The 27,049-nt window shown below is 42.3% G+C and overlaps 2 protein-coding genes across 3 annotated transcripts; one reads left to right on the top strand and one right to left on the bottom strand.

Moving 5' to 3' along the window:
- Window positions 1–552: 552 nt before the first annotated feature.
- smcr8a (Smith-Magenis syndrome chromosome region, candidate 8a) lies at window positions 553–9,994 on the bottom strand. Of its 2 annotated transcripts, none has more exons than XM_030408950.1 (3): window positions 8,754–9,994; window positions 4,816–6,588; window positions 553–3,203 (listed from the first exon to the last, which is right to left on the bottom strand). In XM_030408950.1, the coding sequence occupies exons 1-3, from the start codon at window positions 9,353–9,355 to the stop codon at window positions 2,744–2,746; spliced, it is 2,835 nt and encodes a 944-aa protein (XP_030264810.1). In that variant the 5' UTR covers window positions 9,356–9,994; the 3' UTR covers window positions 553–2,743. The 2 variants fall into 2 exon arrangements, with proteins under 2 accessions (XP_030264810.1, XP_030264811.1); XM_030408951.1 differs by lacking the exon at window positions 553–3,203 and adding an exon at window positions 3,222–4,545.
- Window positions 9,995–10,956: 962 nt separating this feature from the next.
- top3a (DNA topoisomerase III alpha) lies at window positions 10,957–26,800 on the top strand. Its single transcript, XM_030408827.1, has 19 exons — window positions 10,957–11,491; window positions 12,322–12,381; window positions 12,498–12,571; window positions 12,664–12,739; window positions 13,112–13,220; window positions 13,815–13,958; window positions 14,140–14,310; window positions 14,428–14,528; window positions 16,923–16,997; window positions 17,171–17,253; window positions 17,637–17,847; window positions 18,330–18,515; window positions 18,640–18,769; window positions 19,728–19,841; window positions 19,965–20,130; window positions 20,245–20,391; window positions 20,660–20,782; window positions 23,654–24,498; window positions 26,489–26,800. Exons 1-19 carry the CDS (start codon window positions 11,264–11,266, stop codon window positions 26,650–26,652), a joined length of 3,207 nt encoding a protein of 1,068 aa, XP_030264687.1. The 5' UTR covers window positions 10,957–11,263; the 3' UTR covers window positions 26,653–26,800.
- The last annotated feature ends 249 nt before the right edge of the window (window positions 26,801–27,049 follow it).

The following is a 27,049-nucleotide window of genomic DNA, read 5'->3' as shown; positions in this document are numbered from 1 at the left end:
AGATTAGTGTTACTTAAGAAATCTTACTCTGTCACTGATATGTGTGAGCTCTTCTTTTGTGCAGACCTGTAAGATTACAAAGGAGCAGCTGAAGGTCAAGAACCTTCTGCATCAGTGGCACATCACCCATAAGTAGTCAGGTTTTATCTTTAAGTGGAAAGGCACACTTCGAACACATAGATCTGCCCACTCACTCAGTCCCTGCAGATTATTGTAAAGAGTGAACAGTACCGTTTCAAAAATGTTCTCGTGTCATTCAATTACCATTTCCTCTTCAGTCCGACACCTCGCCTTCTGCTGCTCCAGCAGGCCAATTAGATGTTTTCACAGATACGCGTGTATTATTCATGACACCTCAAATGCTCACACATCCGTCATCGCCACAGTGAGTCACACAGACACGAGTCTGTCGGAGTATTGGTCGTTTAATATTTAATGCTGATCTGTAGGTCGGATTGGTCCGTTTCCTCCGGTATCTCACAGTGAGATTCAGCATAATCATCACGATCACCTGAGCTCCTGCGTTACCCAGGCATGCACACACATAAGAAATGGATTCAAATAATTTAATGGAATTAATGAATATCATCAACATTACATGAAAGCATCAAGACATTCACAACGTGCTTCATTAAAAACCACTGGCAACGCTGCCGTCGCCCAGGGCCTCGTGATGAGATACAAAAGGTAGACATGATATGGCAACATAAGGACACTGAGTGACGACATGTTAAGCACACTGTGGTATGGCTTCTTCAGGTTACATTCACCTTTTTGCATTAGAGGAACAATATCTAAAAAAAAAAAAAAAATCAGCAAAAAAATGTTATTCAAGCAGTAAAAAATAAAAAGACTCAAATCTGGCCAAAAAAAAAAAAAAAGAATCATTAAGCCCAAAATGCAGTAGGTGGAATTAAAAATATGAGGTTGCTGTCAATAGTTAAAATAATAAGCCTTAAAATAAAATCTTGTCTTGTTCGTACAGTAGCAGGAAGGACAGCAGTCATGATCCCACACAGTTTGACCTTTTCACATTAAAACCTTGACCATGCAGTACAGTTACAATCCTAGATACACAAGTTCAGCTCCATCACTGACGCCACAGAATTATTAGGAACAGTAAAATCTAAAATACTCTCAAAAGGCCCATGTAACAGAACTTTAAACAGAAAGGTTTTGTGTACTCGTGAGATTCCTGCAAAGAGGAAATCTGGCCGCAACTTGCTTTTTTTTTTTGTCTCGACGCAATAAATATAGAACCGTTGAGTTTCATAGAGTTTCATAAATATAGGCAGCTGTCCTCACTCGAGTGTCAAGCGCTGAGTTTTGCCTTTGATGGCACAGGAAGTCAAATTTCCCCATAATAAAGTCTATGCAAACATAACATCACTGTCTCAGCAACACATCTCCACAGCATCTTCCTCCAGATATAACAAAACAGAGATATCAATACGGTGATTCACCCCGGCACAAGACAGTCTCATGCTAACACCACGACACCACGACACTCTCACGCAACTGTAAGACAACAGTGAAGTTCAATACATTTAGGTCAAGCGGCTTTAAAATGCTCCTGACCGAGTGAGTAATATCCATGAAAATGCTCGCCAGCGGCTGATATCGACAGGTTTTGGCTGCTGCTGGCCCTATGTGGGGTGAGTGTGCGCGTGATGACGTTACTTCTCTTCACATGCAATATCAACGTGGAGCCGACTGGGTCCAAGTCACACAGCTAATACACTCGCTCATGCATCACGACCTCTGGGAATGTTTGCTCTGCTCTCAAAGGTTAAATCTACTCAATCCGACGTCATGTCTCTATTCGGAACAAAATGAGAGATTCATCCCTTTCTGCAGGAATGTGGCTTGAAGTGGAATCACGAAAAACTTAAAGTGTAACAGAAATAAGTAAAAAAAAAAATAAAGAACATGGATTTCAGAAAGGCTTTGGCCTTCGGAAATTGTGTGGTACGTTTCAAAGAGCGAGGCGTGTCACAAAACCGGCTGTAACAAGCCTGCATGGCGCTAATAAGGTGTCATGGACAGATCCAGGGAATCATCTGTTCGCAGCAGGCAGAAAATGTGCGAGTTTGTTTCAGTAATCCTGAAAAACATGTTTACATGTAGCTGATATCATAGCTGACAATACTGCTCAGTGAGCGCTCAGCGTTAACACAGAGCTGTGATTGAGACTTGTTAGCGAGTCAGCTGAGGTCAGAACAGCACTTATGACACAAAGACAGCCATGTTTGATTGAGTTTTGTAAGATTAAGTGTGTGTGTGTGTGTGTGTGTGTGTGTGTGTGTGTGTGCGTGCGTGTGCGTGCGTGTGTGTGTGTGGTGAGGAGGGTTGAGGGGACTGACCTTAAACGAGTAACATTTTTTTTCAATGGAAGTGAAAAACACACACACACACACAAATGACATGCGGGACAATAAGTAGAGCCGACCTTTGTCCGCTCTGTTATGTGTGTTCATGAGTGTGCGCATGCTCTGGAACAAATAAACGCAAGTAAACACTCACTGACATTCACCACTCGCTCCGTCTCCTTTTTCCATCACAGAGAGGAAAGATCAAGACGAGAGAAAAGGACAGCAAGGCAGAGAGAGATTAAAGAATAACCAGTTCAGAGTTCATCCTGAAACTAAAAGACCTTTTTAAGATCCCCTTTGGTCCAGAAACCAAAGAAGTCAAAGGTGATTTCTGCTAAAACGTGCGTGGGAATCCATCTCCCAGTATAATATTAGATTTTGTAAAAAACGCTGGTGGTGTAGTTAAAACTAAAACAAGGAGCTGCTGCGCCGCTCCCAGTGGCGGGCTGTAGATACTGCTGAGTGATGAGCTGGCTGAGGTAGAGCAGTATCCGGCTGTCCTCCTCACCCAGCCCCAGCTGCTCCTGCAGGAAGCAGCGCCGTCGGCCCTCCACGACCTCGGGCCCCTCTGTGAAGCTGACCGGCAGGTGGAGGTGGTGGGTGAAGGTAAACAGGAAGGCCTTGGCTGCCAGGTGACAGAGCGTGCTCTGCAAGTGAAGAAAATAGGTGGACCCACGGCGGATGTAGGTGCGGTGGTCAGCGATGTTGGCAAGGAGTTGGCCATGATAGGGCGGACAGCGCAAGGTCTTCTGGTCTGCATCTAGGATGGAGATGTAGCGACTGTAGCGGGACAGCGAGTAAAGCATGCTGGAACCCACAGGGGATGCTACTCTGTGGGGGGACAGACAGACAGACACACGGGGAAATTCATATTTTTCCGAGGAGGATTATCAGGTTCATCACCATTTGTTTAGCACATTTGCACAATAAGATGTTGTTCTTCGGTACAAGTAGAAACATCACAGTTTAGAAATACTATGTTACATGTAAAAGTCATGCATTTAAATATTTATTGATGTAAAAGTACTAAAGTATTTGCATCAAATATACTTAAAGTACTAAAAGTAAAAGTACTCAACATGCCAAATGACATATTTGATAATGCTGTATTTTATTGGATAATAACACATTTACATGTAAACAGTGATTAAACTACTATATACAGTTGACCTGCTGGATACATCATAATTTATTAGTTGATTTTTTTCCCTATCATTTAACTAACACGGCAAAGTAACTAATATATTAAGTTGTTAAAGAAATCAGGTTATATAAAATAGAAAATGAAAACACAAGTACTACCCTTACCTCCAAAATTGTACAAATAAAGCACTGTACTTGATTAATGTGCTTAATTACTTTCCTCCATTGCACATTTGAAGTCATCCATAAATACAGTCTGTATGTCCAATTTTATCCATATGTTAAATTTTTTTATAGCCATGTTTGGTCCAGAACTTTGCCACAGGAGGGCAGTGACGAAATATAAGAGAGTTAACAAAATCTGCACATGAATATCAATATACAGGTTTGTCTTAACAGATATCAATTATAATCCTGGGGTGTAAAGATGAAGAAAAAACACAGTGTCATGTGTCACAGTGGTGTCACGATTCAGTACGTTTTGGATACAGCTATGTGCCTTTACAACTCTCATTTCATTTCATTTCTCAGCTTAAATTTACCGTTGAACTTGCAGGAGAATAATGTGAGACTCTACAATGAAGTGGTGAAGGTTGGCTTCCCATAAGCTTGTAACAATACAGCATTTTTTTTATTTTTTTATATAAGCCAAAAGTGTAATTCTTTGGGGAAAGTGGCAGCCCACTCCATCGTAAAGAAAGACGAGTAGAAGTGAAAAAAGATTCCAAGGACAGATGTTAGGCTTGAGGTTTAATAGCTGAATAGCTGGTTGTTTGAGTCATCCAGGACTGAGTCAGAGCAGATGAGTAACAGTGCAGTTAAGTGTGATACAAACTACAAAGATGAATATACCATTGTTTAGCTTCAAATTGATGTAGCATCGATGTTGACAACATCATCATTGGTGTAAGACGGTCCAGAACCAGAAAAATGGGACTCAGCTGGCCAAGCGACGGGAAGAGAGAAACAGCGGTGGCCATATGTTCACAGAGACCTGTCTCCACACTACATCCCAGATCAACCTGCTGCACTTGATGGGCGGACCACGTTCGAAGCAGAGAGAACGCAGGACCATAGCATGGCAAGGAGCGGTAGAGTCTGTGTTTACAACTCAGACATTAAAAAACTGCACCACGTGTTTATGTATATATGTATATAAATAACTATATATATGTTCTAGGTTTGTGAAGCATGGAGAAGTTATAAACTTTAATTTAGTTATGTAGCATTGTGTAGTATGATGACAAATAAATCACCTAGAACCATAAATGCTTAAAATATAAATCAAAATTGGACATACCTTTGTAATCCGATGAGCTTCCACCTCTGCAGATCAGTGAGGGTAAAGGGACACGACAGCCAGGCTTGAACCCTTTCTCCACACTTTCCAGGACCAGGCACAAAGAGGGCGAGAGCAGCGACCAGTCGGCGGACTCTCCCCTCGTCTGCTCCGAGCACCACCAGGGTTCTGCCGCTCAGCAGACACCACAGAGCTTGCATGGCAAACGGGTACTGCCGCACGAACCTCAAGGCTCCCTGTCCAGCCCTCTTCCTCTGACGCAGGGTCACCACCCCTCCATAGCCAAGAGGTGAGGCAGCCCGATCAGACCCAGTAGAAGCACTCATGGTACAGTCCGACCCGTCCTCCACTGAGGTACGGGAAACTGCATCTCCAAGGAGGCCCACAGGCAGCTCCAGCCCAGCTGCAGGGCTTTCTGGGCATGAAGAACCCACCGTGTAGTCGTCTTGGAGTGGGAGTAGGGCCTGAGGCTCCTGGTTGACCACTAAAGTTTGATCATGTTGCACGTTGGAATTTTGGCCAAAACGAGGAACCGTCTCTGGGGCAGAAGCCTCGTAAAGGAAACCCTCTTGAGCCATACAGCATGCTGTGTCTAATGGAACCAACAAATCAGACTCGACCTCACAAGCCCCATTGGTAACAACCTCACACTCATCCTCCCTGCCTTCCAGCTCAGACATCACCTCCAGCAAAGACACAGGTGTCTGGTCACCCTCATCCTCTCCAGCAGTTGTCTCAATATCTTCACTGCTGCTCTCCCTCTCCAGGTCAGTGTTCTGGTCAGGATCAGGAGTCAGGTCAGAATCAGGATCTGGACCTTCTGACGTCATAGCTAGATTCTGTTGTCCCTCTGCTTGACCCAATCCGCTCTTATCGCTGCTAAAGCTTCCTTTGGTTTCTTCCGAGCTCTCTTGGGTCTCCAGAGTCTGGTCGGAGGGCGAGGACTCTAGATGGCTCTCCACAAGTCCAAGCTCAGACTCATGGGTATGGCTAGTCTCAGAGGCTGGGTCCAGAGGATCTGGAGGCTCCAGAGCATCGAGCTCTAGAGGTTCTGGTCCTAGAACAATAGGAGGTGGATTTAACGTGAGTGTAAAGTTATCTACAGCGTGGTTCACAGCACAGAATGGTCTTAGTGTTCCCCCTTCATCCTCATCATCATCTCGGAGGTCTTCCTCAAACAAGAAGTTGGTAACTCTTAGTTTCTTGCGTAGCGCCCTGTCCAGGCGGCGTGTGTGCAGGTAGCTCAGGTCACCCCGGAAACACCTCTCCGTATCCTTCAGGAGCTCCACAGTGGCATTGTAGAAAGTATCATCACACAGTTCTTGCAGGGTCTTCAGGCGCTTGTCGAAACACTTTGCGGACTTAGCTTTGATCAGCTGTGGCGTGTAAGACGGCCTGCGTTTAACGCCCTCGTCGTCCTCTGCGTCCACTTCTTCTCCACCTTCGTGATCAATCTGACCCTGCCCGTCCTCTCCCTTCTCCCCTTTGTCACTGTAAGTGAAGGGTTTGGCAAGTTTGGCGTATTTTTCTAACAGCTTCTCACACTCACTCACGCACTCTGTGATACACTTGTGGCAGGTGACGGCATTCGGATCTCGGCGGGGACGTTGATGGTAGGAGCTGATCTGTCTCAGCAGGTCTCTGTGCTCATAGATGCTCTTTTCCACGTTTGCAAGCTCGTTGGCCTTTTCCACAGCATGAGCGGAGTACATGCTCTGAGGCGCCGCCTCTCTCTGCAGGCCCTCTTCCCTCTGCAGCACAGAGTGAGTGTACCTGAGGGGAAGAAAACAGAGTTACTGATTCACATCTGTATAGCACATACATCCATCAAGGCCTAACAGTCCCCTTTAATTCAATCAAATGATATATCAAATAAAGCCTATTCAAATCTGCTAGATCCAGATTTTTATTTGGATATGCATCCATTTCTACTCACTCATAGATACTAGCCACCTAAATATACCTGATTTTTTTTCATCAAGCGCCATATATTATTCACTCACATACAGTCAGAAGCAGGTTCACATTATTGGCTTTAAGAGAAATATCTTGAATAATTCAATAGATTCGCTTTGAAATTTGGTAAAGAAATTCGTGCTCCCCAGAGGATGAATCCTAATGACTTTGGTGATCCTCTGACTTTTCCTCTAGTGCCAACATGAAGTTTGCATTTGTTGCTTTGAGTGAAACGTCGGATGATGACTTTTACCTTTGGTATTCTCCGACAGTTCATTTTGTGTCACCATAAGACTTAAATCATGTTGCTTTCGTTTATTACCAAGTGCATCCATAACCAATGACACTCACATCAGCGAATGTTAACATGCTAACAAGCTAAACTAAAATTGCGAAAACAGTAAACCTTAAAAGACCTTTCAATCATCACTTTTGCCAATGTGAGCATGTTAGTATGCTGATGTTAGCATTTAGCTCAAAGCAGTTTCATAGAGGAACTAGCATGGCTGTAGAACTTGACGTTAACAGGGAAATTAATTCAGTAAGCTTCTTGTCAAACTGATCTCCAAATGGCTATTTTAGTTTCCTACATGTCGATGAAATTTGAGGACCAAATTAGGAACACTGATCAAAAGTTCTAAAAGACAATGAAGTACTGTTAATCACAGCTGGATTACTAACTGAACTAAAGGTGAGCAACTTCCATGAGGGCCCAAAGGTTTTAGGTTTGGTTTTGGTACTTTCTTTCAACACAATTTTGTTGTGGACTGTTAGCCAAAGTACAATATCAATTAACATTTTAAATTTAAGAGGGAGAGCTCCTGTAACTGCACTATTATTGGCCAATTGTTTACTGTCTGGTAGAGGGATACTGTGTCACAATCCATTTTAAAAGCTTTACTGTTTCAGTTTACAATATCCTCATATGGTGCATATTCCTAGATAAATCAAATTACCGCAAAATAGCTGACACAAACAAAACCTTGGAGTCTGGTGGATTTATTGAAGCCCTATTAGGAGTCCTGTTTTTTCTCTTGGTGTCTAGACATACAGTCAGGCTGCCCTGTATTGTTGATAGATGTGTGCGATACACAGAGGGCAGTAGGTGTGAGGTAGGTAGGGGTGTACCAAAATATCAATACAATGATATATCGCAATATTTCGTCTTGAGGTACGTTATCGATACATTGGCGCCAAGTATCGCTATTCAATAATATTTAAGTTACGGTCAGTGTGTGTTAAGAAGAGCCACTGTGCAGTACACACTTTGTTTTACTTGGCTGTCATTCATGTGAAATTGATTGACAATGTTTTGTAATTCCTGTGAAATGGATTCAGTGCAGTCAATAAATTCTGAATTTCTTCAGTGACACAGACATCGTGATATATCGTGGATGAAATTTCTTGCAATATATCGATTATTGCAGAATAGCTGTACCGTGATATTATTGTTATCGTGGGCAAAATATCGTGATAGTATCGTATCGCGAGGTACCTGGTGATACCCAGCCCAAATTTCATCCACGATACATCATGATATCTCTGTCACTGAAGAAATTCACAATTTATTGACTGCACTGAATCCATTTCACAGGAATTACAAAACATTGTCAATAAATTTCACATGAATGACAGCCAAGTAAAACAAAGTGTGTACTGCACAGTGGCTCTTCTTAAAACACACTGACTGCAACTTAAATATTACTAAATATCGATACTTGGCGCCAGTGTATCGATAACGTACCTCAAGACGAAATATCGCGATATATCATTGTATTGATATTTTGGTACACCCTAGATGTAGGTGTAGGGAAGAGGGGCAAAAAGCATGGAGCTTTTTGCTCCATAACTGATTCAACCGGCCTATTTATTATTCACTTAAATAATTCAACAAAACATTTGAAAGGGTTCATGTTAAAATATGAGATTTGGCTTCGACAAACTGTGGAATAGCAGTTAAAAGCTTGTATCAATGGTCTTACTCCAGGTCCCGGAGCTTCCTCTGGAGCTCCTTGGCAAATGCTCTCCTGTTCCCAGACTTCAGACACTCAGAGGCCTGTGAGAAGCGGAGGGACAGCTCCTGAAACTGCAGCATGATTTTCCTCTCATCTGCTGAAACGTACGCCATGCAGAACGGTCGCACGAAGCCCCTTGCCTCCAGGTCGTAAAGGGTAAGGTGGTGGACATAGGCGAACGCCCCCTCCTTTGAGTCGCCCAGCACCACCCTCGAGTCCTCCACAAAGCTGAGCCTCGGGTAGCCTGTGCCAGGCGGATGTCCCACAAAGGAGGCCTGGTAGTCCACCGACATGATGCGCAGGGAGAAGTAGTTGAGATCAAAGGTGCCACAGACTTTGGGGTCATCGGGGATGGTGAGAAGAGGCTGAGGGCCCACCTGCTCAGAGAACTCTGAGATGAGGATGAAGTCTTTGGTGAACTTGGCGTAGGAGGTTTTGGACCAGGGGTTGGAGTCACAAGGTGGATGGAGGGGGACAGAGAACTCCTTGGGGAGAGCCCAGGGGTCGGGACTAGTCTCCCCATATTCATCCTCCTTAGTGAAAGCCACCACGTCAGGTGAGCCTATCATAGTGGTGTTGTTGAGCAAGGCATGGGAGACACAACACACAGTGCAGGGCAGCTAGCAGTCATAAATCAGCTGTCAGAGCAGGGAAGTGGAGGCCAGCCACATACAGCACAGTCAGACTGTTCCTTCTGCGGCACATTTGTTATTGAGGTTAAAACAGCTGTTGATTCCGGGGACCACAGAGAGAGACAGAGTCCACAAAAAATGTAACTGGTTATATAATTTTAAAGGGGATCCCAGAGCAGAGTGGGCCCAGGAATACAGCTGTGTCCCCACAGGAGCCAGTCAAGAGTGCTGGTATTTGTCAGATAAATTATTAATAGCCATCTTAAGAGGAATAAAAAAAATCAGTGTGCCTGCTAACAAAAGCAATTACCCTGCGCCAATCACAGAGTCCGGACAGGCATCAGACCATTAAAGCTGTGCAGAGAGAAAAAAACGTGAAGCACAGTCAGTGAAGCGCGTCTCTCCTCCTCCTCTTCTCGTCTCCATGCGTGGCGCCCATCACGTTACTGTGTTCCGGGATAAAATGCGGGACGTCGGTGTGCCAGAAACCCGGTTAAGAGACAGAAGCGATGTACATGTAATCTTCACATCCAGAGACAGACGCCATGTTTACCCAGCTGGTTGTAGCCTTGTCAGGTGACCAATCCACCTCCCCATCTGGAGGAATTCCACCCTAAAACAGATATTTGACATATTTCTCTAGGATGACTGTAGATTATACTTAATGTGACTCACAAGACTTTTAAGTCACGTTAATCATTCATTGTCAAGTTTCCGGTTTGGGCGGACAAGTGTAGGATTTTAGAAGTATCTCATAGAGGTCATTACTCAGTTCCACAAAAAAATTATACCAGCACTTGTTATCATGTGGATTTTTCACATTATGTTTATTTGGGTAGCAGTCATTTTACTATTTTCTGCACGATTTATTCAAATGGAATATTTCCATTGGTCCTGGCGTTTCTGTAGAAATTAAAAACATGTTTTAAAAAATTCAACACCACGGAGCAATATAAATATCTAAAACCTGACTCGAAACATTGTCACTATTTTACCCACTCAGTGTTACATTACATGCTCTTTTCTTCTTCCCACTAAAATAAATAAAATAAATGCGACTGTTTTATTAAACGATGGCCTTTTTCAGAGCTCTCTCCACACTGTCAGGATACAATTTTGATGGAGTCATTCTAAATAATGCATTTAGCCAAATAACATTCAAATGTATTACTATATCCAAAAATAGAAGGAAAAAAAACATAATGAATACCTTCTTAAATTTAGAACTGCTTAAACAGCTTATTCCAAAATAACATTATCATCTAATCAATCTGTTTGTGGTTTGTAGATGACATATGGCAAAATGCAAAATTCTGATTTAGGGTGGATTTTCTCTTTGACACTATAATTCAACACAACTATCTACATTATAATTACTGTTGCGATGAATGTATTATTTTAATAATACGACATGTCCTACAATCGTTACCAATAGTCAATTTAAATGCACTTAAGTCGTTTTTATTATATATTCTTTTCTTTGAACGTCTTGCTGGTTGCATGATTTTACGACAGTTCTGCGACCTGGATTACGGCAGTATATGACAGGCGGGCGGGGAATTTGTAAACAGAGCTAACAGCTCCACTGGTGGAGCTCGATATTGTTCCCCATTACAGTTTTAAATCAGCATTTTTAATGTGTCAGCGTTACTTTTCTCTATTTAATGTATCGGGAATTAACTTAGTCAACTGGTGACCACTTTTCAGCTCCTTTGTAAAAGTTTTAGGCAGCGGACACCATGACGTTAGCAAGCTACGTCAAAGCAACATGCTAACAAAGTTGCGTGACAGCACCAGTGAGGCTGGCTGGAGGACACTGGCTGCTTCATGTGAGGGCGGCCAGGCATGGTAGTGTACCTACTGGGGAGATCCTTGCTTCGATCGGGACTACAGCGGCTAGGGTTCCAACGGAGGTGTTTCTGTGCGGCGCAGAGTGTCCTTAACACTGACATTTCACAGCAGGAAGACATGATCCGCAACCGGACTCAGATCAAGAGGGTCCTCTGCGTAGCCGAGAAGAACGATGCAGCCAAAGGCATCTCAGAGATCATGTCCAACGGCAGGTCCAACAGGGTCAGTCACACCATCTCAGAGCACAGTCCTACACAAAATGCAGATAGTGTAACTTGTGATGGTGACTTGCTTTTGCCAAGTCAGTTGACTGACAGTTCAACGAGCAGTTTGTCTCCTCAATGTCAGTTAGCTTTTCCAATTTGTGGCCCACCCCACACTGACTACAAGATCACCATACCAAGATTTACATACATATCTTAAATTCTAAATCCACTACACTTTAACTGATTTTCACTGATATAAGTCACATGCCCCTATCAAACACCCTATGGGAATGGGTGGTTTTGTTAAAAAGTTTCATAATTAGTTTAAAGGAACAAATGCCCCAAATAATCACAGGTTAAATGTGAATAATGGCTAGTGGTTTATGTCCGTTATAAGAGCTCTGAGAAACTGTAGTGTAGATTTTATAGACCAAACACTGAGCTGAGAAACTGAATACACTTGTTAAACCAAGTGTTAATTGCATCCTAACATGTATAATTATCTTTATCCATATTCACAAACATATGTAAAGTTATTGTCTATGTAATAATCAATTCATATTAAGACAACAATTTTGGGGGCTAATAAATTAAGAAATAATACAGATTATTTTGTCTAACCTGTGTCAATAAACTGATCACACACCCGTCAATAGAAGTTTGACCATTTACCATCCACATGAAAGATTATCTATCATAACCTGGCAGAACACTCCTTCCACCGAGCTGAAAAGACTCTCCCATTTTCCCCGAAAACAGCAGATATTAATAGAAATGATGAATGGATTAGATTCTTTTATTCCCCTTCGGTTGCTCTAGCTCTGATTTTCTTCTTTTCTGTTTTAGAGGGAAGGGATGTCGAAGTTTAACAAAATCTATGAGTATGAATATCATCTCTTTGGTCAGGTGAGTGAATCCTATGAAACAATAAGACGCGCTCAGATGCAGATGTGTGTCTGTTCTTTTGTCTTTCATGTTGCATCTGATGTTTCTCGTTTCATTGTGTCTTCATCCTGCTCCAGAATGTGACAGTAACAATGACGTCAGTATCAGGCCATTTGCTCGGTCTGGAGTTCAAAGCACCGTTCCAGAAATGGTAAGTGGAAACGGGTTTCTTTTTTTTTGTTTTTTTGAAGCGTCACACAGTATTATAACAACCAATATTATTTGTGCTATTCCCCTCCAAAGGCACAGTTGTAATCCAGTGCTGTTATTTGATGCTGAGGTAGAGAAGTATTGTCCAGATAACATGATGCAAATCAAGGTATGTTTATTTACTGTCCTCCTCAAATCACAGAAATATAGAATAATAATTCTTTACATTGTATTTAGATGAACCTATGGGATCTGTCACTCTGTCTGTCGCCCCTTTTTGTATGTTAGAGTGTGCTTTGATTGATACTAGTATGTTAATTGTGATAATTTGGACACAGATTCACTTGTAACCAAATTTCTTGCTTTGCTCCAATAACTCACTAATAAATTACTTTCTAGTTATGAAACCAGGATAAGCTACACCATTTATTTATTTAGAGTGGGCAGTAGCCCAATTGTTATTCAAAAGAAAATCATGTTGAAAATGGCTAATAAAAAAGAACCACAGGTTTACTTACTCCCTCACTCTCTGCCTCTCTAGCGGACACTAGAGAGGGAGGCGAGGCAGTGCCAGGCCTTAGTCATCTGGACTGATTGCGACAGAGAGGGAGAAAACATTGGCTTTGAAATCATAGATGTCTGCAAAGCAGGTATGATAGTAATATGTGTGGGTTGTTTTGTTGTTGTGTTTGTGTGCAAGTGAGTGTGCATCAGAGCTTCCTTTGTGAAGGAATACCTTCGTCGATATATTGCACAGCAATACAGTAAGCTTAGCTTAGCAAAAAGACTGGAGCAGGTGGAAAGCCTGGCTCGGCCCAATTGCAACAAAGATCCACCCACTAGTGCTTTCTAAAGCTCAGTATTAAGAATGTTATATCTCATGAAGAATGTTATATCTCATTTGTTTAATTTGATCAAAAACTGAAGAGTCAAAATGACATGTTATAAATTCTTGAGGAGTATGGGCCAGGGCATTTTTTTTCCTTATTTCGTTCTTTGAGGTAAGCTAAGCTAACTGGTTAGGCTGCTGTCTTTAGTTTCATATTTACTGTTCAGGTACTAGAGGGGTATTAAACTTCATATCTATCATATTAACTATTCCTTCAACAATGTACATTCTGGCATGTAGAATTAAAATGTATATACTATAAAAGAATATGTGGAACCATTTCTATGACCATTCCTAAATAATAGCTGTTTTTGTGCTAAAAACATATGTATTTCTGTGTGCTTTTGTTTTGTAGTGAGGCCTAATTTACAAGTCTTTCGAGCAAAGTTTTCTGAAATCACCCCCAACTCCATTCGGAGAGCATGTGAGACTCTAATGGCGCCAGATGCTAACATCAGTGATGCTGTTGATGTACGTCAGGAGCTGGACCTGCGGATAGGTACAGCAGTATGCTGAAAACATCAGGATGCATTAATGTTAGGTGTTGTCAACAGAAAATATGAACAAATAGCGAGAAATATTGGCATAATCACAATTAAAATTGTGGATGACGACTTCTGTGGAAAAACTGTAAGGTCTTAATATGACTCTGTCCTCTCTACCGTGCTCGTCATTATCAGGTGCGTCCTTTACTCGATTCCAGACGCTTCGCCTGCAGAAGATCTTTCCCGAGTCTCTGGCCAATCAGCTAATCTCATACGGCAGCTGTCAGTTTCCCACTCTGGGCTTCGTGGTGGAGCGCTTCAAAGCCATCCAGGCTTTCATACCCGAGACTTTCTACAAGATCAAAGGTACAAACTCGTCTTTGCACAGACACACAGATCTAACGCAGATGCAAGTATTGAGGTTGTAAACTGACTCTCACTCGTCTTCGTTTCTTCTGTTCTGTGTGTCTGTCTTCGTGTCAGTGCTGCACGAGGTGGAGGAGGACACTGTAGAATTCAGCTGGAAGAGAAACCGTCTCTTCAACCACACAGCTTGCCTGGTGCTCTACCAGATCTGCATGGAGGTAGGTGCCTATTTGTGTGTGTATGTTTTATGCTGAGCACATTCGTATGTGTCAATATGCATCTCTGCGATGTCATGTGCTCTCTTAGAGCGATATAATGAATTGAATCAGGCCTAGGAATCTCTTTAGATCCTCTAATGTAATAGATGCCTTAGTATGCTTGTGGATCAGCTGATGTCGTCTTTCTACAGAGGAGTTAATGGGACAAGCCTGATTGATTTAATATGTTGTGTGTGCTGTTGAGCGGACAGTTTTAACACAAATGAGTTGTTGACATGTGCAAGGAGAGGCCTTATTCTTGATCTTGTCCTATGCTAATTAAATGTTACGTACACTTCAGTGATGCTTACAGCTGCACACCGTCCTGCTGTAACCTCATACGTTGGCTTACAACATCACAGACTTTGTGAGTACGCAACCTGTACCTACTTACCTCATCAAACGTACGGCATTGAAGAAGTAAAGAAGCATTGAAGTTTCAGTGACCAAATATTGGATGAATAGACATAAAGTTTTACATCATCTCGAGAGTTGTAAACATCTGAAAAAATATATATATATAACTCTAACCCTACACACTAAATAAACCACCAAGAATATCCGCAAAACTGTTTTCGCCACATCTGGTCAAAACACTCACAAAGTAGGCAATTCCATCATGTCATAATTTATTTTTTACTTAATTCATGCACATGAGTTATTCTTGTGATGTTGAATTTATATTGAAAATTAAGTATGATGGTATCTTTAATTGTTATCATACTATTTTGAAGTCTGAAAAGCAAAGCCACAGTTAACGTTTTTTAAAATTACATTACGTTTTGTTTTTGTTTTCATTTGTTTTACAGTGTCAGCACATTTTGTTGTTCAGTAATCTCTTGTTTGTTGATCGCGCCTCGGCGTGTTTTTGTTTTAAACCCTGCATGCTCTCAGTTACTGGTAACAAGATAGAGGTGTCGTCTGAACCTATGACTGCAAAACACTCTGGCTCATTATTCGCTGAGATGCTCATAGCTGACAAGCATGTAATTATCACTTCACCCATGTGACTGTCAGGAGCCAAACTCAGGTCTGACAAAAAAAGATACTTCATGTCCCTGTACACCAGGGCTCAATCGACAAGATGAAAAAGAGTTCCTTATCGCCCTTGGTTTCTTGAATAATCCATAATGAAGAAAAGCAAGTACATTATTATGTAAATTTGTGCGTATTTAATATTTTATTTTTATCCATAAATTCTGCATTAAAGCTGCATCGATCAATGATTTTACACTTAGTGTTAGTTGTAGTTTTTTTTTGGTAGTGACTGTAAACAGAAACTCTGTTTAACATTCACTACCAAAAGACATCGTACGTATAATTAATAATTATAAATGTGTAGCTTCATTCTGAAAACTGCATTGTGAACATGCATATTTCTATGCTAACATTCTGGTACATTTCTGCGATTCTTGCAGCATTACTGCCACTTGTTGATTAGTGTAAATTTTGTGAAACCATTGGCAGGATTTGTGTATCGCATCACCATTGCGTATGTTGTGCATTACTATTCTCACAAAGCCAGACCTACCTCGAGCACTATCCCAGTGCTCTTATGAGGGAAATACATTGTCACTTGTAAGTTCTCCTACAAACGAATCACGATCATCTTGGGCGGCGCAAAGCCCGGATGCAAGGGCATCGCCGTTGCAAAATAGTGTCGTGCCACAGCCTACATCCTGTGAGTCAGACCCGCACATTTTAAACAAAACAGCCCCCCACTTATAAAACCATTGCATCACTGGCTACTAGTGGTCAAATTCTCCACAGCTTCATCAAGGAGGAGGCCGATTTTTCCAAAAGACTGACTCTGCTTTGATGTTATTTGGCAATTATGATGCTGAATGGACTGGTCAGTCTTAGATAATTGTATTTGTTGACAGATCCCGTTACGGCTTAGTGAAATTATGCACATATGAACTTCATGAACTCTAAGAAGTTCAGCCGTTGTTAGGAAACGGAGCACCACTGCTGTCAAATAGAGGCACAAAGCTCTTGCATAACAGGTGCAAAATGTATTCATACTGAAACACAGCAGCAGCAGCAGCAAAGCAACAGGAGCGTGAATTTGTCTTGACAACATATTGATGTGGTTGAGTGGTGTGGTGGTCCTGATCATGCAAATTAGTGTATTTATTTGACATAAATGCGAAAAAAACAACTGTGTCTGTGTCTGTGTCTGTGTGTGTTAGTGAGTAAATCGAAACATGTGTAACCTGTCCTTGACCTGCAGCTGTAACCTCGGGAGGACACAGCAGCAAATTTGGATGTGTTGTCGATCCACCTCAGTAAAGTGGGCTAAAAGCCATACATGTAGAGAGGTACACAAGAGAATATCCTTTCATTCATTTTCAGGATCCCATAGCAACAATCACCTCAGTAACCAGCAAACCCAAGAGCAAGTGGAGACCGCTGCCTTTGGACACTGTGGTAAGAATAAACAGTCCTGTACACACGCTGCATCTCAGAACACATCTGTTTATGGTATAAAGTGTGTGTAGGTGTTTTCCCAGAACAGTGTTTTGTCCTATTCAGTGTCCTGGGTCCTTGTTTTGAGATCACCTTCCAGCTCTGAACAGTCCTACCTTTACCTTTACCAACAGGAACTGGAGAAACTGGCATCTCGCAAGCTAAGAATAAGTGCCAAAGAGACCATGAAAATTGCAGAGAAACTCTATACCCAGGGGTGAGTGCATGTTAGGTAATGTGAATGCATGCTGCTATCCACACAGCAAATTATTGAGTTGGTGCAGCCATATGCTAAACATCCTCATCAGCTTATCCTCCCACAGTTTTTTTGAAGTTTCATCTGAACTCAGATAACTGGCTTGCAGCCACCTTATTAAAGGCTTTGTGGTGTCAGTTAAATGGTCAAATGTAGTTTTTGTTTACCGGATTGTTACACCACCTCAAAGTCAAGCCTATTTTTATACATGAAAAGAGACCATCTGGCAGGCGTTTAATAGACGTGTTTACCCGCAATGTCACTTCACTAAAGCGTTCACTCTGCTTTGTTTGTGTGAAGATGACTTGTGACAGTGTGTGTGTGTGTTTATTTTTTCCACTAAGGTATATCAGCTACCCCCGTACAGAGACAAACATTTTCCCCCAAACCCTGGCCCTCGGCCCCCTCGTGGAGCAGCAGATACAGAGCCCCAACTGGGGGACGTTCGCCCAGCGGGTGCTCGACCAGCCTGGGGGTCCGAACCCGCGGCAGGGCAAGAAATCTGACCAGGCCCATCCTCCCATACACCCCACCAAGTACAGCAATACACTGCAGGTAGGTCTGCAAGAACTTTGTGCAAATGTCCTTTTTTTCCCCTCATAATTTGGATTTTTTGCCACCTTCTTCCTCTCTTTTCCCCCTTTTTCAATTTTTGATCAAATATTTTGATAAAAAGTGAATGATTGCTGTCAGGTCTTTATGTGGCCAACCAGTCCTTGTCTTGCCCTCAAAAGTTTATTTTTGTTTAATAATAGGATGAAAACTATTGGCTGAAAGGTTTTACAGATTGCCTGTAGCAGCTCAAAGGTCACAAAAGTTGTATGCAGGCAAGATTAAAAAAGATTCCTTTAAAAGCTGCATTTTAAGCACCCATTTCTTTTTAATTGTATTTTGTAAACTACATGTGTATGAGGTGGCTGGACAAACATAAACACACTTGAAGAGATGATCATATTTTATGCATATCACACAAACTTGTATTCCTAAGTAAGCACAGGCAGTGTGATGTAATGACTTACTTTTTCTTCTCTGTCCAGGGCAATGAGGGACGTCTGTATGAGTTCATCGTCAGGCACTTCCTGGCTTGTGTTTCCCAGGATGCGTTGGGGCAGGAGACCGTGGTGGACATAGACATTGCCCAGGAGAAGTTCTCCACCTCGGGACTCATGATCATTGCAAGGAACTACCTGGATGTTTACCCGTATGACAAGTGGAACACCAAGGTGTGGAGTCTGTTTTTGATAATAGACTATGCACTCAATATATTAATGTTTTTGTTTGAACACATTCAACCGCTTCCTGTTGTGAGATATGTCCCTGTTCCCCTGTTGTGCGTGTGTGTTCCAGCTGATTCCAGTGTACGAGCAAGGCTCCCAGTTCCAGCCCTCTGCTATCGAGATGGTGGACGGACAGACAAGTCCTCCGCAGCTGCTCACTGAAGCTGACCTAATATCACTGATGGAGAAGCATGGCATTGGTACAGTGTAAACACACACAGATGAAAACTTTTTTTTGTGTGTGTGTGTGATCCCAACCACTTACAAATCTTGCTAATGAACACCAAGAGAAGAAAATAGACTCCCATAACCTTAAATTTAGTTTTACGACATCACTATACTGTATATTTTCACACTGACATGAATTGATTAGTGTTTAATATATTTATTAAATCAACAAATTGTGATTTCCTGGAGGAACGTAGTAGATTGTTGATTCTTGTCCCCAGATCATCTGAAACTAACACTTAGGTTAAAGTCCAGGTCAGACGCAGTCCAAAGTGTCAGTATTTGAAGACCTGGGAATGACACTCAACTAGGACTGCACCTAACAATCATCTTTTTATTGTTTATTCTAGCAATTATTATTAGGATGAATCTAAATATTATTTCTTATAACTTGATTAACATAACAATGAATTTACCCAAAAAAACATTTAAAAACTTGTCATTTATATTTCAGTATTTTATTCAATCTTCAACAAACAATGGGACAAAGTATGCGCTGCAGGGTTTTATTCCCCAACAAAAGACAGGCCAGTTTTAACTGGAAATCTAACATTCAAAAATCTGTTACTACCAGCAGCACCGCATTGCCTTGCCAAATATCATCCTGGCTTTTTGCACATTATAATAAGTGTTTTTTACCTGTAATAGTTTTTCTTTCCTTTCTTTGTTTTTTTGTTTGTTTGTTATCTTTTCCTCAAGTCAGCACACAACACATAACTTTAACTGTTTGGACCGCGTCATTCCTGTGTCACATCTTGCGTGTGTGTTGCTAATAAGTCATCGATCTGTCGACGGTTTGAGGACTTTGAAAGTCAAGTGTGTTCAAGCCATTAGTGACCCTTTTGTCCAGTCAACATAGAATTGTTCAGCTTGGGACTAACGGTTTGGTGTCTGATGACGTGTGTTCTGTATGAACTGTGTATATGACAGGCACAGATGCAACTCACGCGGAGCACATCGAGACTATAAAGAGTCGCATGTATGTGGGCTTGACAGCTGACCAGAGGTTTCTCCCTGGGGAGCTCGGCATGGGACTGGTGGAGGGTATGTATGCACACACACACACTGCATACCAAATTATACAGCAGGTTTTAATACATGCAGATATTGAGAGGCTCCCTCATGCCGTTATCCCTGCCATTCAAATATGTGTGTGTGTTTGTTAAGGTTACAACTCCATGGGCTATGAGATGTCCAAACCAAACCTGCGTGCTGAATTGGAGGCCGACCTCAAGCTGGTATCAGAGGGCAGGAAGGACAAACAGAGCGTGCTGCAGCATCACATCCAGAAATACAAGACTGTCTTCATCGAGTCTGCCAGGAAGGCAAAGAAGTTAGTTACATTTTTGTTTTGTTTTTAATGCCTGTACCAAAATGAGCAGAATCACGTGTCAGGCTGGTCGTTGTGGTGACCCTGATAAGAAGTTGTTTTCTTATGTCTCCCCAGGTTAGATGAAGCCCTGTCTCCATATCTGGGTGCAGCTCAAGAGATCACTGAAGAAGAGGAGCAGGATATGGAGATCCCGTTGCCAGTCAGGAAGTGCCCTAATTGTGGGCGGGACATGGTGTTGAAGAAAAAGAGGGAGGGAAACGGGTAAGGCCAGACCCACAGCAAAAAAGCCTAAAACTATGTTATTACAGGAACAGAAAGACGCTTTCTGTCTCCAAAATATCCCCATTAACTACACACCAACTGCACATTAGCTTCAAGTTAGATCTTTCTTTGGTAGTGTTTCCATTTTGTTCCATTTAGTTTCCTTCTACCTTCTCAGTCTATCTAACTCGTGTTTTATTCTTATACACCCATCCACAACCAACACAGCTTCTTCTGTCCTCTCCACCATGTGTCTGTCCCCCTGTAGTAAGTACCTGTCCTGCGTGGGCTTCCCAGCCTGTAAGACAGCAGTGTGGTTCCCTGACACGGCGCTGGAGGTCAGCAGAGACAACAGCGTTTGTTCCACCTGTCAGCCGCACCCCGTTCACATGTAAGTGTCAACGTTTAATCTAATTTCCCACAGCTGCACACTTTCCATCAAACACGGGACACACAACCATTCATGATCAACAGAAGTTAAGACTCTTCACCTCACATTTTTCATCCCAAAGTAATCTGGATACTTCACCAGTATTACACACGAAAGTTCAGTTCACTCATCAGAAGTTCTCCTCAACCTGTGAAAGCAGCTGTATAATGTGTTCTGTGACTCTGGAAGGAAATGTCTAAAGTTTGACAAAATAACACTCTCCCAATTAGAAGATTTTACCATGCTAACATGCTAAACTAAGTGAACGTGGTAGTGATTATACCTGCCTAACATCTGCGTGTTAGCAATGTGAGCACATTAGCATTTAGCTCTGCCAAAGTACAGTCTCACAGAGCAGATAGAGTTAGGTGCAGACTCCACAGCATTGACACTATTTCTATGCCCCTGTAGCGGTTTCAGTCGTAGCCTGAGGCAGTTTTCAGGTTGTCTTTCAGGTCAGTCTGTCTGCCACATTCTTGTGAAAGTGATTTCTAAATGAATGCCTGGAGGGATTTTCAATTAGTCTGGCACAACCGCCAACTTGGACACAAGGATGAACTGATTACATTATAACCTTACAAGACATTTTTTTTCCATATCTCAATCCATGTGCCAATTATGACAAAATCTCAAACAAAATTTCTAAAAGGATAAGGTGATGAAGTGATGACGTATTATGAGGTCGAAGGTCAGCTTCACTGGGACATCATGAAGCACTTTTCTGGCCATTATTCAAGGCCCCGTCTCAGGAACAGAAGGGGAGATTGTGACCATATTTCACATTTGGTTGGTTACTGATTGGATGACACTCATTTTGGGTCCCCACCTTGAAACTGGTTATAGTTTCAATCTAATTAGCTGCCAGGTTGATCATGTGTGGGAGGCTCTTTCATTTTACAATTTGTAGCTTCTTCATGTTTTATCAGAATCGGCCAAGCATGTGATCACTTACAAGGAGTTTGATGAATCGGTTTCGCTGTAATTGGGCTTCAGGTGATTATTGATGCACAGCATGATGAAGTTCTCTACCAGTCCTCTGCACTCCTCTGTAAAGATACACTCTAAGTGAAGACAACATGTTCCTCACTGTAATCATACATGGCAATAAAGTGGTAACTTCCATTTCCGTCAGAAAAACGTCATTATTAAATTCCTTCAAAGCCCTCACAACATATATTATATGAGTCTGATCAGACATGGAAGTAAGCTGCATCTTGACAGGTTGGCGGAGGCATAAAACCGCAAGGTGGTAATTCTCGTTTAATCTGTGTCAATCATGTTGGGGTTTTTTTTCTTTTGCTGTAGTAACCTAAATGTAAAAGCCTCGACTGCAAATACATCCGTTGAGTTGCTTGTCTTTATGTAATGATGTTTACCTGCCTGGTCCCTGTTAAATAAACAAATAGATAAAATGACAGTGAAAGACAGCAGCCGACAGTCTGTATGTTACAGCGCCTCTTGAGAACATTTTGAAGAGAGGGAATTCAATTATATAAAAGCAGGGCATCTAAATATTATAGTCCTGAACAGTTGACTATCACTGCCAATAAACGCTCCTTTTTCAGTCCCTGGTTGTCATCTTTAACCCGATCAGGAAATAAATCAGAATTTATGGTTATTGGTTTGAATGTTTCTGCCCTGGTTTCTTTTTATTGTGCGCTGTTATAAATACTGTGTGATAGAGATTCTTCAGTCCTTTGAAAGTTTCCCTCAGAACCAAACCAACTACATGTGTCAGACTTTGAAAACATTTTGTTGTCAGTGGTCACTTCAACAGCAAGTTTTTTTACCATGCTTAAGAAGAAGTGTATGTGGGCTGCACTCTGTGCTGTGCAAACACATCAGCAAACCCAGATGAGCCTCTCGGTGGCCTCAGCAGTGCAAGAAACTTGTCCAAATTCTTGTTTACACAAGTGGGCGTTAACCCCTTGAGCACGTGCCTCAGCTCAGTCCAAATATAGGGCACGCTTGCTTGCATCGAGCCAAAGTGCTCCACACCAGCATCTGTTACCATAGCAACCAATCTGGTACAGAGCTAAAAGTTGAACTACAGCACTTACTGTAAAACAATATCACTGTTTTTTTAATCAGGTCTCACCCAGCAGTTTGAGCTTGTTGGATAACTTCACACACTGTTAACATTGGATGTGTGCAAACAAACTAGTTGCATTATCAATCCAAAGCAGGTTCCTACAAGCTTCTTCTGCACAATATATGCAGATTTTACTGCATGTACTGTGGGTGTAAAATGAGGGTATATTACAATTTCCCTGTGTGGAGTTTGCATGTTCTCCCTGTGTCTGTGTGGCTTTCCTCTGAATGCTCCAGCTTCCTCCCACTGTCCAGAGACATGCAGGTTAATTGGTGACACCCTTAGGTGTGAATGTGAGTGTGAATGCTTGTTTGTCTCTTATTTGCGTGCGCCGTGATGAACCTGCAACCTGTTCAGGGTGTTGTTTGGATCACTTTTTATTGTTTTGTCATGAATTTTCTTTTAAAATCTTTCAAATTTCTACCGACACCAGAAGTCAGTGAAGTAATACTACAGTTGTACAAAATTAGAAGATAAACTATGTAACACAGAATTACTGTTAATTTGACAGCATTGTACTACAATAATGTCAAAATATGATAATAATGTAAATACCTTGAGGTCAATACAACATGTGTATTGATATTGAAACTGATATCTATGACAAGCTGGCATCTGCGTTTGTAATTGTAATTGCTGTAATTGCAGTTTCAAGAAGACCGGTTTGGTCTGTTATTGTTTCAGCTCCATCACACACACTTCTTTTAACATTCCTCTCCTGTGTGTCCTAACTTCTACAGGTTGAAGTTCAAGTTCCGCAGGGGCAGCCTCCCCCCCATGATGCCTTTAGAGTTTGTTGGCTGCATCGGTGGATGTGATGAGACACTCAGAGAGGTGCTAGACCTGAAATACCTGCGAGCAGGAGGAGGTGGAGGAGGAGCAGGAGGAGGTGGAAGAGGAGCAGGAGGAGGTGGAAGAGGAGCAGGAGGAGGTGGAAGAGGAGCAGGAGGAGTTGGAAGAGGAGCAGGAGGAGGTGGAAGAGGAGGAGGGGGAGGAAGAGGAAGAGGAGGAGGAGGAGGAGGAAGAGGAGACAATCCTCGTCCACCAGTACCATTTCCCCCCAGACCAAAGCCACCCAGAGGCTCAAGTTCAGATCCCCGACCTCCCCTTCCTGCTGTACCCTCCTGGACCCCGCAACCGCGACCTCCTCCTCCTCCAGGAGGCGGCGGTGTCATTGCAGACACCAACAGTGATGACATCGTGTGCAACTGCGGTCAAGATGCACTCCTCCTGACCGTGCGAAAAGACGGTCCCAATCAAGGTCGCCAGTTCTACAAGTGCGGCGCTGGCAGCTGCAACTTCTTTCTGTGGGCGGACGAGCCCAGTCAGCAGGGGGCACCGCAGACCTTCCAGCCCCCTAGACCGTCTTTGGGTTTCAGTAACACCCCTGTAGGAGGCATAGGGCAGCAAGGGGGTGCGGGGGAACATCCAGGTCAGACGATGTGCAACTGTAATGAGACGGCAGTGATGCGCACTGTGCAGAAGGACGGCCCGAACAAGGGACGGATGTTCCACACCTGCGGGAAACCCAGAGACCAGCAGTGTGGCTTCTTCCAGTGGGCCGATGAGAATGCACCTCCACCAGGCAGGGCTCACACACACACACACACACACACACATACACACACAATAATTAAAACTTCACACTGCTTTATAATTGTACTACTCTTTATTACCCTGAGGCATGAAATGAATATTCATTGATTAAATGGTTTACGGCCATAAAGCCCATGAATTGTAGTTCAGTGAGTTGATCCACCACTTTGATCCAGACTGAAACATCTCAGCAGGTGTGAGATAGACTGCCACAAAGTTTGGCAAACATATTCGTGTGCCCCTCAGGATGAATTTGCAGATCTCTTAGCTGATCCTCCAACGTCACCAGCTTCGCAATTTAAAGTCTAATCCAATATCAAACTTCATAGCCCTGTATTACTCAAAAACTTAAACCATCCATAACTTCTTAACCTTAGTTTAAGCTCACCAGATCTAGAATCTGCCACAAATTGTACTCACTTATTAATACCAGCCACCTAAATACACTTGATTCTTTTTATATAAGGTGTAATTTGTAAGAATGGCCACCTGTCGAAATCACACTCCTTTCAAAATAAGAGTAACTATTAACTGCTGCTTTGTCTAGTAGCTGCTGTTAGCTAATTTGCTCTGTCACCCCCAGTTTCCTCCGAAACAAATTAACTACGTAGCCTCCTCAACCACAATAGAAGTACAAAAATCAACAAGTCAGCAATATAAGGCAGGCGTGACGCTACGCTTCTGAAATGCTTCTGGTGGGATAAAAAAAGACACGAGGAGGACAAGCCAAAACAGCCGCGCACGAACCAGGTAACAGAGACGTGCCCAGTGGAATCAAGTTGTTAGCAATGTAGCTAGCAGCCTTATTAGCCAGGGGCGTGTTGCTACAGTGTACTTTATGATTATTGGCTCTGAGCTACATAGTGGTATATATGGCAGGCCGGGGCTAGCTGGTTAGCATGCTATCTTCAGTAGCCATCTCTGCAATGCAGTGCATAGACGTCTTTGAATTAACATCAACACTTGTTTTACTTTAGATTATGTGGATTATTATTTTTATTTTTTTTATGTTTTCAACTATTCTTACATATTGCGCCTAAAATCCCTGAATTATTCCCTGAGAAATCAATGGAAATGTTGGAAATGTTCCTCAATCTGCCCCTTTATCTGGATCTACACCAAAAGTTCATGTGGTCTATTCTGGGCTGAGAGCCTTCATCCATCCAAGTTTCATGGAAATCCATTTTGGAGGATTTGTGTAATCCTGCTGACAAACAAACAGACACAGGTGAAAACATGAAACCTCCTTGGCAGCATAGTCTTATTAAGTGAGATGTTATGTTTTATTCCTTAAAAGGTTTAGCAGCTACACTGAGTTGAATCTGGGCTACTCATTCTGACTGTATTAAAAATAGATCACTGAAACACATTGGTTGCATAAAGGACTATAGCCTCCTTTCAAAATAAGAGTTTTGGTATTGGTACATTACCTTAGGTTATCTTGACCAAGAGAGAACTTTGAGAAAATCCCTCATTAAATTGTTTTGGTTTTGGTTTGTAGTACTTCTCAGGTACTTACTCTTTACCGTTTTACTTTCTCTGAAACTCCCTTGCAGCACAAGCAGGTCCTGTTTTACATTTAGGGGAAACACCCGTTCATACATTCACAGTGCCTGACTGCATTAATCAGGCTGTCAAAACCTTTCCACCATGAGCCTGTTGACAGCTGATGCTCTCCATATGCATTTATAACCATGTTTTTTAAATGCATTCTGATACAAGCACATAAAGCAGAACCGATGTACACTCGAATCAAACACTGTTGAGAGAGACAGATCCTTCTCACCTCAATACTTAACGATAATAAAGAAAAGCTGTCACGACTCATAAACAAACACTCCCACTGAGACCTTGAGGCATCCACTTACCAGGCTGACACAGTGCCGTCAGTCCCAGTGCACGCAGAAAAATCTTTGGTGCTTTTTATCCAGTGACCTCTAATGCCTCATGCTCTGTTCAACCTCTGTTCCCCATTTCAGGTGGTTTTGGCGGTGGATTTAATGCCGGTGGAGATGGATGGAAAAAGGGAAGGAAGATCACGGGTGATGCCACGGCGAGCAAACCCCCAGCTGCTAAGAAAGCTCGTACCTGCGGCATCTGCCACATGCCGGGACACACCCGAGTCACCTGTCCCCAGCGGTGACGGCTCAATAGAGACACTGTGCAGTTATCGAAGTCTATGACTTGAAAGTGTGAAGTCAGATTTGATTTTTCAAATATGCAAGAGCTCAGACTGTAAGTACCTCCTCACAAATGGAACAAAGACTGTGTCCTTCCTGTAAAGTTACTGTTTGATAATGGTTCTAAGAGGGCAAAAAGGATTTTAAAATCTGAAAACTTGCAGTTGTGTAGCAGAAGTGGAACTCTACTGTAAAAACTGAAGGGTGTCACACATATTTTGTAAAAAAAAAGATTTTCTGTATTGTGTATACTGAAGTTCCACTGTTGACTGTTAAGTTTATTAGCATATTTACCAAAATGTCAAACTTTTCCATTAAAGCTTAGTGCAGCATTCATAAACACCATGTGCTATTTGCAAT

This window comes from Sparus aurata, chromosome 23, assembly GCF_900880675.1.
Source record: "Sparus aurata chromosome 23, fSpaAur1.1, whole genome shotgun sequence".
Classification (NCBI taxonomy): domain Eukaryota; kingdom Metazoa; phylum Chordata; class Actinopteri; order Spariformes; family Sparidae; genus Sparus; species Sparus aurata.
This window is presented reverse-complemented; position numbering and strand designations above follow the sequence as displayed.

Excerpts from the sequence above, each read along its gene's own strand:
- smcr8a (XM_030408950.1), bottom strand. The coding sequence starts at position 9,355 with ATGATAGGCTCACCTGACGTGGTGGCTTTCACTAAGGAGGATGAATAT. Across the intron at positions 6,589-8,753 it reads AGGAAGCTCCGGGACCTGGA|GTACACTCACTCTGTGCTGC; the intron begins GTAAGACCATTG and ends TCTTCCCCTCAG. Across the intron at positions 3,204-4,815 it reads AAGCTCATCGGATTACAAAG|AGTAGCATCCCCTGTGGGTT; the intron begins GTATGTCCAATT and ends GTCCCCCCACAG.
- top3a (XM_030408827.1), top strand. The coding sequence starts at position 11,264 with ATGGTAGTGTACCTACTGGGGAGATCCTTGCTTCGATCGGGACTACAG. Across the intron at positions 20,392-20,659 it reads AAAAAGAGGGAGGGAAACGG|TAAGTACCTGTCCTGCGTGG; the intron begins GTAAGGCCAGAC and ends GTCCCCCTGTAG. Across the intron at positions 20,783-23,653 it reads CAGCCGCACCCCGTTCACAT|GTTGAAGTTCAAGTTCCGCA; the intron begins GTAAGTGTCAAC and ends TAACTTCTACAG.